Source organism: Crassostrea angulata, chromosome 8 (genome assembly GCF_025612915.1).
Source record: "Crassostrea angulata isolate pt1a10 chromosome 8, ASM2561291v2, whole genome shotgun sequence".
Lineage (NCBI taxonomy): Eukaryota > Metazoa > Mollusca > Bivalvia > Ostreida > Ostreidae > Magallana > Magallana angulata.
The window spans coordinates 18,731,602-18,744,258 of record NC_069118.1 but is presented as its reverse complement, the minus strand read 5'-3'; the positions used below and the strand labels follow the sequence as shown (position 1 = coordinate 18,744,258).

Here is a 12,657-nt window from a genome sequence, read left to right as displayed (position 1 = left end):
GTGTTTAAAATATGAAGACCAATCATAGTAAATAATTTGATGTAATGTTAAAGATCTACATTAATACAACATTGACATTCATCCAAAATGGTCTGAGTTCATATATATTCATGTTATTTATGTCGTAGTAAAAGCGAAAATGACATGCACCACGGAAGTAATTTTAATGTAAAGGTACCCGTTAATGTGATAATATAGTGCTTATCAAATTTAAATAATATGCTTTTGCGAGTAACGAAAATGAGTTTGCACACATCATTTAAAAATAGTGATTCAATACTTTCATTGCAGCTATACCTTCCTGTTTAATTTGTCAATGTGATTTCATCTCTAAATCCCTTATATTTGGGGGTAAATTGAAGAAAATGGAAGAACCACTACAAAGGCCGTCGTTTTCTACACACTTTACTCAAACGTATATGTGCAATGTAAATATATTAACTTTTGATATGTTTTATGGTGCGACCGTTTCGACGAGCGCAGCTTCTGATTAAATATGTATACACGTATCATTGAATAAATAAAATAATAAAAAAAAATAGTACGCTTTCACAAATGGATAAATAAAAATAAAAAGTAAATGAATTTAAATACAATTTGAAATTAAATACAATATATCTTCTTTTAATTATTCATAATTTTTGCGCTACAGTTTATAAGCAATAATATAGGTTTTTATTGATATACGATTTTATTAGTACTGTGAACTAGTTTAATCTAGGATACAATGTGAATAATAGAATCTACTAGACTAAGTATATTGTTTTATATAATGTACATGTAGAATCATTTATTATTTTTATCTTGCTTGTTTTTGTGAGAACTTAAAACGGGTAACCATATTTTCAGGGATCTGCTGGTCCGATAAAAACACGGCATACATGAATATGTAACTGGTCCGAATAACTGACGCCAAAAATCCGTTGAATGAATGTGCAGATGACCCGAATTTTCTATTCGCATTTATATCTTATTTATATATGAAATATTTTCTTATTTCTATGTGTGTAAATATGTATTTAGATGTGCATTTGTTCATATTTGAAGAAAACATGTACTCAGAATCTGCTTGTGGATTTACAGTTGCAATTCTAGTGCTGATGACACTCCACTTAAATTATTTCATAAAAAGGTATGTTTTAAATGTGTTTCATTTGCACTTTATCATGTTTCACATGTATATGGAATGTTTTTGTTTTGTTTTACAAGGAATCGGCATGCTCAGTTAGATATAAATTTTGATATTTTTTAAATGAAATGAACAGCTGAATGAAATAGGGGTTTTATACTAAATTGTAGAATTAAATGGGCTTGTATTTGACCTTAAGAGATTTTTAAGTAAAAAGTAATTTTTAACATCTTAATTAAATTTGTAATGTTTTGTTCTATTGCACCTGCATTTTTTAACGTACAAAAATAATTTGATACACATATGGTGTATGTCGTAGCATTTTGGCTTTGGTGGTTCACTTGAATTTTACATGTATTAATTTTTAAAGAAATAAAAAAAAAAATTGGTCAACTTTTTGGTGGTCAAAATACTATCCCTAAACAATGCGTATTGTTGGGGTCTGCCTATTTATTACAAATTGTGTTTCCAGATGAATATTAAGTTTGCCTTTAAATAGGTGTTATATACATATTTTTTAGTGTGTTTGAAAGAGAGAGAGAGAGAGAGAGAGAGAGAGAGAGAGAGAGAGTGTGAACTAAATTTACAGTTTGTCATGATTTTCAGAGCTTTTGCTGGGGAACATCATAAATGTTCGATGAATTATTACCATGATGGAGCTGATTGCAAAGGTATTGTACGTTTTAAGTTATAGAAGACAAAAAAGATCAATATGCACGTTCAAATATATTATTATTTAATTGCTGATCATGACATCACATATACATTTACAAAACCATTACAAAACTTTATAATAGATTGTTATTCAAAATCATTTGGTTACATGTACATTTATTAATGCATACCTTAACGTTGAATGCGATAAATTAGCTGAAGTTATTCAACGACGTGTACATGTTATGCAATTGTAATATTTTATGAGTTACTTTTAGCCTAACATACATGTGTTATATTATTGATTTACAAAGAATTAAAACTATACAATTTTTAATTATCGCAGATACATGTAACGAGTTTTTGATAAAATTTCATAACATATGACCTTGTAACTGACATTTCAATGATGATTTTTTAACCCGATTTCCAGTAATGTTATTAGAGCGTTTAAGTATCACTTATCTTTTCTAAATAAAGAAAATATAAGGCGTAATAACTTGTATTATAGTGCTTTGGTGCGCAAAGTTAGGCAAAATAACGCGAAAAAGGGACATAAAAGCCGTAACGGTTGTAGAATGAGTGTTTTATCCCTACAACAGCTGATATTATTATACAAACACGTTAATATCGCCTTTTTCAAAATAGATAAATAAAATAATAAAGGAAAAGAAAACGGTTGAATCAAACGGGAAACAGGAATACTTGTAAATTACAGGTCAAAAATTAAACACAAATATGTATGAATGTATGAATAATCAAGGGACAAGCTATCTATTAAACATTTTTACATATTTAATACGACGGAACATCTAAAACTCAAGTCATTAAAAATAGATTTAAACTGGAAGTAAGTTTAAACGGAAATGTATCCAGAATGTTCTCAGTTACGTGTATTATTAGGGCGATCTAGGTTGTGATATAAATATAAACGAAGACAGTGCATGATTTGCATTGAATATACTTTGTGAAAAATTTATTGCGTACAGTTCCTTGGTTAAAAGTTAGATATTGTTATGAAGATGATAAAGATCGATGTACCGTTGAGATAAAATGTTATATAAATACACTGTTTGGTAAAACGCTTTTTATAGTCTGCAATGTAACACTTTGTAAAAGGTTTTAACCATCTTTTTATTAAAACCTACCTTAAGTTTTCTTAAAAAGCATAATAAGGTCGTTAGACAGTGTATATATATTTTTCTTTGCGTTTTCTTACTTAAAAAACGCTGTGTTATTTCTGATTGCTAAACAATGCCTTTAACAAAACGTTATTACTAATGTTTAAAAATTAAATCTCAGTTTGAAAAAGCATTATTTCGCACAAGCTTAGGTAACTATTTGCCTGTTTATGAGTTGTAAAGCTCTTTTAAATATACTACACATGGTTTTTTAAGTAACCACACATTTATTACATTTTAAACCTTTATAGCCTTTGTATAATTCAGATTTAAACATTTTGTTGCATGTCTAGAATGTCCGGCCGGGTATTATGGTGTCAACTGTACACAGATATGTCCTGAATTATATTACGGCATAATGTGTCTCCAGAAGTGTGACTGTTCAACATGTCATCATGTCCACGGCTGTATTTCTACTACTCGGATACCAGTTGAGATACTAGGTAGGTCTTCTCTAAGTAAACTGTAGTTGAAAAATGATTGAATATCAAGGTTGTTTATTATTTTCTTTTATAACTAAAATAAGGTATTTTTCAGTCAGAGCATAAACATTTTAAAATTTGATGCCTTACATTTAAAATGAATAAATAAAAATTTGACAAACTTTAATCCAAAAATAATAAAATCATAACAAATTGCTTATCTACTATTATTTGAATGTCAAAAATATATAATCAATTAAAAAATATTAAGTATAGTCGAGTTGTATAAAGCAATAGTTAATACGACGTTTAAAAGATTAATTTTTGTACATGCAATATATATATATATATATATATATATATATATATATATATATATATATATATATATATATATATATATATATATATATATATATATATATATATATATATATATATTGCATGTATACACATACGAATTGCTCGTTTAAAGATATCAAAGGTAAGTTTTTAGATTTAAATAGTTTTTGATATGGTTAAAAATGAGAAATTTTGTCGTAAAACACGCCTATTAAAATCAACGAATTCTTTTTTCAAGACATTTAATAGTGACATCATGTAAAACACCGATTAAGATACACAGAAAGTTGACATTATTTAAAAACTTTCAGTGAAAAATCGACATTATCCTCAAAACAAACAAACGTTTAAAAAAATATGACTAGAAACCTAGGGGTTCGTATGTGTGAATGATTTTTTCTGTATATTTTTTTAGGGGGGGGGGGTATTGACAACATGCATTTTTTAATTTAGTATCAGCAACTGGGTATCAGCGGACAACATTCATGTAACTCCCTGGTTTGATTGAGCATTAAAGCCTTCAAGAAATCGTGGCTAGTACGGCACAATATTAATGTGGGATGTGTACATCATAGAGATAAACATTTCTGCTAGCAGTTTATATTTACCAATTATTGATTCTTTAATTTGATAAAAAATCTAAGCCTTATAGTCATTAAAAGGTTGTATTATAATCCCGTATTCTTCTAAAGTATACATTTTTCACGATGTATATATTGATTTTTCTGTTTTTTTAACATTACCCGTCCTACATTGGCAGAACTACCACACTACTAAATAAAGTAAACAGTTAAAGTAATTTATATTATAGGAACAACGAGCCATGAATTTGCGACCAAAGATGAAATAAAGGACACATCAAAAACACAAGGTACATGTACAAATGAACGTAAACATTTTCTACGCTGTTTCTACACCAAAAGAATCTTTTTTTATTATATGAGGTAAATGATAATCATAATTTACAGGGTTTTTTTCTGTCTTTTTTTTCACAGAATTAACCAGCATTGAAAATAAAAACATAGATAAAATACAATGCACAAACCATACACCAGAACGAAAAACCAATTTTGGTAGGAATGTAGTTATTTTTGTTGGATCTTCTTTAAGTTTTTTATTAATACTAGCAATTTTACGAGAAATATGTCTATGGTTCCGATTTTCTCGGCCTACTGGCCAACTAACAACCTTTGGTGACGTTTATACAGATATTGCTGAAATGGAAAATAGAGGAACATACTGAAATGGAATTGTATTGTTGTTTATGTGCCTCAAAACAATTCGAAAACTGTAGATTTTAATAATTAAGAGGGTTTTTTTTAGATGATTTATGTATTTTTTAGTTGAATTACAGTTAATGTTTTGAAGGAAATTAGTTACTTAAGAAGGTATGTTTTCTTTTTTATCGGTCACAAGATGGCGGTCGGTTATATAGTATGAAAGGAAATATTAGCTGTGCATTTTTGCGGGGCCATAATGAATTTCAGTTTAACCTGGCGATTTTTTATGCAATGCAGCTTTGCTAAAAGAGTAGGTTTTTAAACAAGACTTAATATGAAATTGGTTAAAGTTAAAATTTATTTGTGAAATGAATAAGGTTATGTTTCTTTTCATTTTAATCATTTAAAAAAAAACCCAAAACGACATTGCTTATATGTGCATGAGTACTGCAATACGCGATTTTTATTTTTTTATTTTTAATAACGTCGTTCAGAAAAAAATGATTTGCAGCAGTTATTCTTCGCATATATTTTCAATATAAGTAAGTTCATTATTTTTTTTTGTAGATTCTACTATAATGTCAATTTACATTCATATAAATATCTGAACAGTTCATAAATGTCTTGAATAAATTCGAAATGATGTTGATAATAATAAAGTGGATCAATAACTAAAGAATTTTAATAGGCTCTCTAAGCAATCATAAAAGCTTTCTAAACGGTGATGTTAATAAAAGAAAAGATTTAACTCTCCATTGTATTTTGATAAAATTGTGTGAGATGGGGAAAAACAAAAACAGATGAAAAACAGTTTCAGATAAATATAACAAGGGACAGTTTCGGATAAAATACCTGTCAATATTTTTGTAAAATTGAGAATTGTTGTACTTGAAGGTTTATGAGTGTTGCTAAAATTCAAGAGATGATTTTTAATGATAATCATTAGTTAAAGTGATGTCTCTTGTTGAAATTAATATGCAATATGTAGCCCCCACATGTTAGGTGCTTGAGAATCAGAAGTAAAATGCAAAACCTGCGGCTAAGACTGTTGTGTTGCCTTTACGCAGTGAAATTGCAAGGTACAGACGGATGGTAAAATAACACGAAAAGTAGGTGGATGGGACGTAGTAAACTAAACATCGGCAAGTTTTTGACATGTGAGGGTGCAGCATGCACACGATACGGAAGATCAACCCTTTGCAGGGAATTACATGTAGCTGGAGAAGGTCTAAAAAGCCGAAAAATCATGAAAAATTAGCAAAGTATAAAAAATGTCTAAATCTCATAAAAATGAGTATGTAGAAAATTTTACAGGTTTTGAATGTAAACAATTTGAAGATTTTTACTGTTATGCTACCTCTAAAACTACAAGTATTAGTATAAAACCAAAACAATTTAGGCCTGTTTAAGACCATTGATATGGCATGTGACACAATGCTTTTGTTAAATTATTATCAAAAAATCATTATATGAACATGTTGTAACACTGAAATTTCTGTACAAAATTGACATTATAGCTTTAATTTAAAGCGCCAAATGGTGATGAGTCTTTCAGAAAAGGGAGATAAATAATGAGTCCGGTAAATTGTTTATTTAAAACATTAGCACGCTTTTCGATTTAATATCATAATAGAGAAAACAAACTAAATGATCCAGATGCACTGAACGTAATTTTCCGGAAAATCCCGACCGGAACGTTAACTGCAGTGTGAATTGTGGAAATTTTGAAACTAAAAAATAGGTACAAAAATTTTTCTCTGGAAATGAGACCTCAAAACTTGTGAAATGTCAGCCCAGCAAAAACATTTCAGTATAAAAAGAATTTATACAGCTGGCATGCATTCTGAAAAAAAGGTCATTGACTAAACAAAATCCTCAAATTCCATTCAAAGAACTCAATATGTTAAAAAAACTTCTATAAAAAATGGAAAGTTCATTCTACATTAACATCATGTCTAGATCTTAGAATGTTTACTTCAGTATTGATATATACATGTAGTCACTAAATATTATTTACAGGTTCACATGGCAAAGTTTCTAATAAAAGCAAATTTCTTTTGTTAATAAAACAGACCCAAACTATATAAATGTCTGATATAAAAGCAGCCAGAAGGAAATATACATAAGGAATTTTTTCAGCAACATGTCTAAAGCAAACATGACTGAAGCAGATTAATACTGAATCGATCGTTAATGATCTTGAAACACAATACTTGATGAATTATGGCAATTTATTAACTTTATCAAGCGTAACATGTTAATGTATCATCTTTATTTTCAGCTGGCATAAATTACATGCTGCTCTTAATCATTACGATATTAAAAGATTCCCGCAATTTAACAAGATAAACATAAGAAAGCTAGCACAGATTTGAGTAATTAATGAACCATTTATCATCATATATTGTATGTATGCCTACAGTTTATACATCCTAGTATAAAAAAGAATAGAGATGACTATTTTAGTATATGTATGATACATATTGCACATTTTTTTCTTTTCCTTCTTAATTATTGATCTGATGTTTTGTTGAGGATGAGGTTTTGGAGTATTGATTTCTGATTTTTTGTCTCCGAAAATTCATTTTGGGAGGCATAATTGATATGCACTGCAGAAATAGCTAGTGTTAACCAAATTTATTTTTTTTTTGGAAAATGCTTTTTCTGGCATAGTTCAAGGTATTGTTCAGAGTTAAGACATTCTGTTGTTATCCATGTACAACGTTTTCTGGAGAGCTACAGTTTAGATTTATACAGAGAGGAAAGGTTGCATCTGTTGCAATCCACAGCTTTTGTGTTCATTCTACATTCTACATTCTATATATATATATATATATATATATATATATATATATATATATATATATATATATATATATATATATATATATATATATATATATATATCCAAATCACAAAAGTATTTTCTCAGTGTCCGGTAAAAATATTATAAAAGAAAAAAAGCAACACTAACTGCAAAACATAAGCGCTTTCATTGTTAAAAATCTTCAGACGTTTTACAGTCGTTAAAACTATGACGTAATTACGTTACCTAGTGATAACGTCAACAATAATACTATGACGTCATAATGCTTATTGAAGGAAACAACCATAGAATAAAGTTATATAGCGTTATATACAGTAAGACAAAATCAGAGACGATGAAACAGTCTATATCAAACTATTTAACGAAGGTTTTAGTGACTTTATAGATATATATATATATAAAAGCTTACTTCTTACTTCATACAAAGTTTTTTAATTTAACCCCATGTAAATAATATAATGTACATGTTTCCTGGAAAAAGTTTGCTTTTGATGTTTTAAATTTTTTTTTCAAAAAATAAAATAAAATTAAATAATCGAGCTTTCAATTTGCCAACTTAAATAACTTTTTACTAGTGTTAAGTCATAGTATTGTAAAAATGAATTACAATTCTTTTAGAAATATTTAAGTTTAGGCGAGTCAGTTTTTGAAGTTTGTTTATTGAAAAAGAAATAGTAAATTTTCATTTTTTCTGGGAAGTTTCATCCAGAAAAATATCAAATAGATTTGATGGTTTGGACGGAGAATAGAAGAAAATACATGCTAATAAAATAGGAACAATAGAAAGGGAGGGAAAATAGTAGAACACAACAAAATGTTTTGGAAAAATAAACCATTTCTAACAAGAGAAATGACAATTTTTTTAAGTCTTTGATAAATTTCTATGAAGAGTGTTGATTTCAAAATTATATTTAATGATGATTTGTCATTGTAAATAAATTTGTAAAAATAAATGATTTTAAAGATTTTTGCATCAAGTTGGAAATTCTGATATGTGCCATATAGTGGGATTTTATCAAAATAAAGAGAAAGTAATATATGTAATTAAGAAATAGTTCAGCATTCCAATCAGCTAATAGATTGTTCCACAGTTGTGATCAAACCAAGAATGGAATAGATCTTGCATTTGTCGACTATTCCATACGCAACTCAAGTGGGAAATAATTCTAAGTTACCCCTTACCAATAGCTGCATGTTGTTAATAAAATAAATTAAATCCAATTACTGACAGCTTTTCACAACATAGGAGGTAGAGATTTTATATCAACATTTTTGGGAGTGGGGGGGGGGGGGGGTATGTACAAAATTGTTTACTTTCGCATTTTGAATGATTGACTAAAATTTCAATGTTAGAAGTCAAGTCACAAGAGCGATACAAAGATGAAAATTCATTGTTATGTAAACAAAGGTCGAGTCGGATGAGGTCGATGTAGGAATATGGCTAAAATAGGCTGTGTCTGCTGCCTTATCCCATTTAACGATATACATGTATCATATTGAATAAAATATTGTTTAAAGCAAAGGTATTTTTATTCATCTACATCAATTCAAAACATAATGTCAAAACATCAATTGTAGAAAATAAGATTTAAAAGTCTGCTTATCACATATTGTTTACATAATCAACTACTGTGGTTTCATTAATTTTCGTGGGTATCAATTTTCGTGGATTTTCTGAAAACCACAGTTTCAAGGATACGTAATTTCGTGGCCAATGATCCTATCAATACAAAATGTTAGTTAAAATTGAACTTCAATGAACATTCAATTTCGTGGATCAACTTAACAACGAAATCCACGAAAATTGGTATTCAACGAATATTGATGAAACCACAGTAATCTGTATGGCATTTTATCAATTAAAAACCAGAAACCAATGTTTTTTTCATTTGTGATGGCCAGGTATGATATAAGTCGTCTTTAACATGTTATGATTAGAAATCCCGTTCATAGAAATTAGCCCATTTACACTTTTAGGACTGTAAATTATCAAAACCGTTGTTTTGACTTCTGCGCATTCGCCAGAATGATATAGCAAATCCAACCAAAACACAAAAAACTGTTGTTGATGCAACAGAGATTCCAGCAACCTGTCCGTTCGAGAGTTCGGTACTTTTTTTGTCGTTTCCAGATTGCATCAGCTTAGTTTCTTTTGTATTCTGTTTAAAGGCTCCTTTTAAATGTTGTTCGACATCATCCGCTGAGTCTAATGTCGTCCAGCTATTTGTTGCTGGTTGGAATTCGGTCATCTTTGGATCAATTAGTTTTGTCCAAGTTTTGGAGTCATCAGAAATCATGTAAGATGATGTCTCAAATTCTTCGCGAGGTATTTCGACAAAAGGCGGGATTTGTAGATTAGGAAGCTTTAGGTCCGATGTTTTAATTTGAGCCGTATGTATACAATACATAATTTCATAGATATTATCGATATACGCCAAATGACTACTGTACCCTTTTGGGCATGATTTTCCATCTGCACTTGTATTTGATAAGGGATTTCCATTCTGTTTGCTATAAAAACCAGCAAATGGAATGGCGTTTTGTCCGGCGTTTTCATAATCGTCGCTCATGCAAATGTAAGCAGTATTTGCAATTTTTACGCTGGAATAATTTGGAGGACACGATTGTGACCCTGTTGCTATATTGTTTGTTCCAATAGCATGCAAACCCCCAAACAGAAACCCATTGTCTCTATATTCCAGTTGCTGGAATTTAGAATAGCACCAATAGGTGGTGTACTCAACAACTGTTAGATAGGTTTTCGAAGTACAGCATTTAAAGAAAATATAGCACCTGTGACAATCATTTTCGTTATGTGGAACTGTGTATTGCCCGGTCTGCAAGAGAGCAGCATCGAATCCTACTGGGCAGGATAAGTCATTTGTATGGGGATTTTTTACCAATGTTGCATCACAATATGGAGAGTTGTCAGTTGAATCAACTACTTTGCATTCTTGATATACTCCACCAAAGACCAGATTGGAGAAAGGAAATTGACATGACCCATCGTCTGCATTTGAAATTATGCTAAAATTAGGAGAGTCCAGATCCGTGCATCCTGTATAGGTATTGTGGCGAAGGTAGGTAATTATTGCCGTTTGAACGGAATGTGAAATATCTTGGATAATGCCCTCACTAATCTCAGGAAAGGTTTGTGGTGTTATGATAAAGTCAAGCGTAAGTCCATCCCTATCAATTGCAACCAAATCGTTCCTAATTTGCCCTGTCCATTTACTTAAAGTGAAATTTTCTGGATTCATTACTGGACCTCCGTAAGTGCGGATTTCAGAATCTGCAATACTGCTCATATATTTTTGATAATTCGAATCCGACCATTGGTATTTAGCAGACATGGATGCATCTTCGGAGGCAAAAAAACCGGAATGGGAAAAACTTGCATAAAGAGCAATCTGGCGCTTTAATTCTGTATCACTATTAGATATAGTCAAATTTATATGATCCAGTTTGACAATGGAAGCACCAGCAGAAACTGAACCTATTACATGTGTACCGAAGTCGCGCACTAAAAGTTCGCTCTCATATCGGGCCGACATGTTCCGATCGTGTTGAATGTGATCAGCTATTCTTAAAATCCGTGCTCTGAAAACTGGTGTAAGTTCTGCATCAGGCTGAATCTTAGAAGTATATCTGTGATATTTTGCTTGCACCTTCGTCGTAATGGCCTTGTTCTCAACTTGTTGCTTCTTAACGTTTTGAAATTCAGCTGACATACTGCCCGCAACTTTATAAGCAAATCCTTTGAAAGAACCTCCAGCATTGACTGATCCAGAGGTATCGGACTCATAATTAGACCAGTGATCGTATACCTTTGAAAATACACTCATCCGGCTTGATTTAATTGGAATAACATGAACGTCATCTGGAATAAGATATGTTCCGTCGTCCGTGGTTCTGCATTGGGAATAATTCAAATTTATAACCATACCTCTCTCTTCATTTGCAAGATTGTCCCATCCCATGCCTGGAAGAACTTCAAACGTGAGTGGGTTGTCTCCACTTGGCGATTTGCAAGCCCTTGGATTGTCATTGGTAATTTTTTCAGCATTACAGTTAGCGATGCACACTAAGCTGCAAAGCAAGAGTATCAGCTTCATTGCCGACGCTTTGTTGGTTGGCATGTCGAAAATAAATGTAAATAGAAAATGTTTTTTTATATAGCCTTCGTCAATTTCATCACACCATTTATCAGCTGATAATTACTGATAAAATTTGTTGTAACGTGCAGGTAAACATTTTTTTTAATCCAAATTAATTCAGTCATTTTATTATTATGTCTAGACAACCATTGGCCTCATCATCAGATACTTGTTTGAACCAATGTAATTGAACTAGGAAGTTGGTTTATATCTAATATAATGATAAATACGTTCACATTACATGTAAATAATGATTAAAGAAAAATACACTTCCTAGTTGATAAACATTAGGACTATGTTAGTATAAAAGTATATTAGAATCATTTGCTTGCATATTATATTCTTTGTTTTATGATGATAAATTCCAGGACGAATTCCCAAAGTTTACCATTGTATTATATAATTTAATAGCTAAGTACTGTTTAGTAAACATTTATACTGGGATTTGGATGTTTTCCTCCCCTACACCCTTTTCACCGAAAAAATCACTTAATATGCCATTGTTAACCTATCTATACTACTATATTAAAATAATAGACTCAATTTTTTTAGCTTTAATACCGATAAATCGGAAGAGTGCTGTCTTTTGTTTTATATATTTTAAACATCATTGGTACTTGAAGATTACCAATTTGTTTTTATTTTTTCTCAGTCAAGCTTCGTTAATTAATAATCAACGAAAATTCCTCAAAAAATTCCGAAAATCATCTAACTTTTTTTGATTT

The 12,657-nt window shown here is 30.3% G+C and overlaps 2 protein-coding genes across 2 annotated transcripts; one reads left to right on the top strand and one right to left on the bottom strand.

The window, feature by feature from the left end:
* The first annotated feature begins 1,052 nt into the window (after positions 1-1,052).
* LOC128160744 (uncharacterized) lies at positions 1,053-4,971 on the top strand. Its single transcript, XM_052824087.1, has 5 exons — positions 1,053-1,132; positions 1,736-1,800; positions 3,258-3,407; positions 4,540-4,599; positions 4,724-4,971. The coding sequence occupies exons 1-5, from the start codon at positions 1,053-1,055 to the stop codon at positions 4,969-4,971; spliced, it is 603 nt and encodes a 200-aa protein (XP_052680047.1).
* A 4,406-nt stretch (positions 4,972-9,377) lies between these two features.
* Positions 9,378-11,922, bottom strand: LOC128158511 (macrophage-expressed gene 1 protein-like). The gene has a single exon (XM_052821381.1). It carries the CDS (start codon positions 11,912-11,914, stop codon positions 9,749-9,751), a length of 2,166 nt encoding a protein of 721 aa, XP_052677341.1. The 5' UTR covers positions 11,915-11,922; the 3' UTR covers positions 9,378-9,748.
* Between the last annotated feature and the right edge of the window lie 735 nt (positions 11,923-12,657).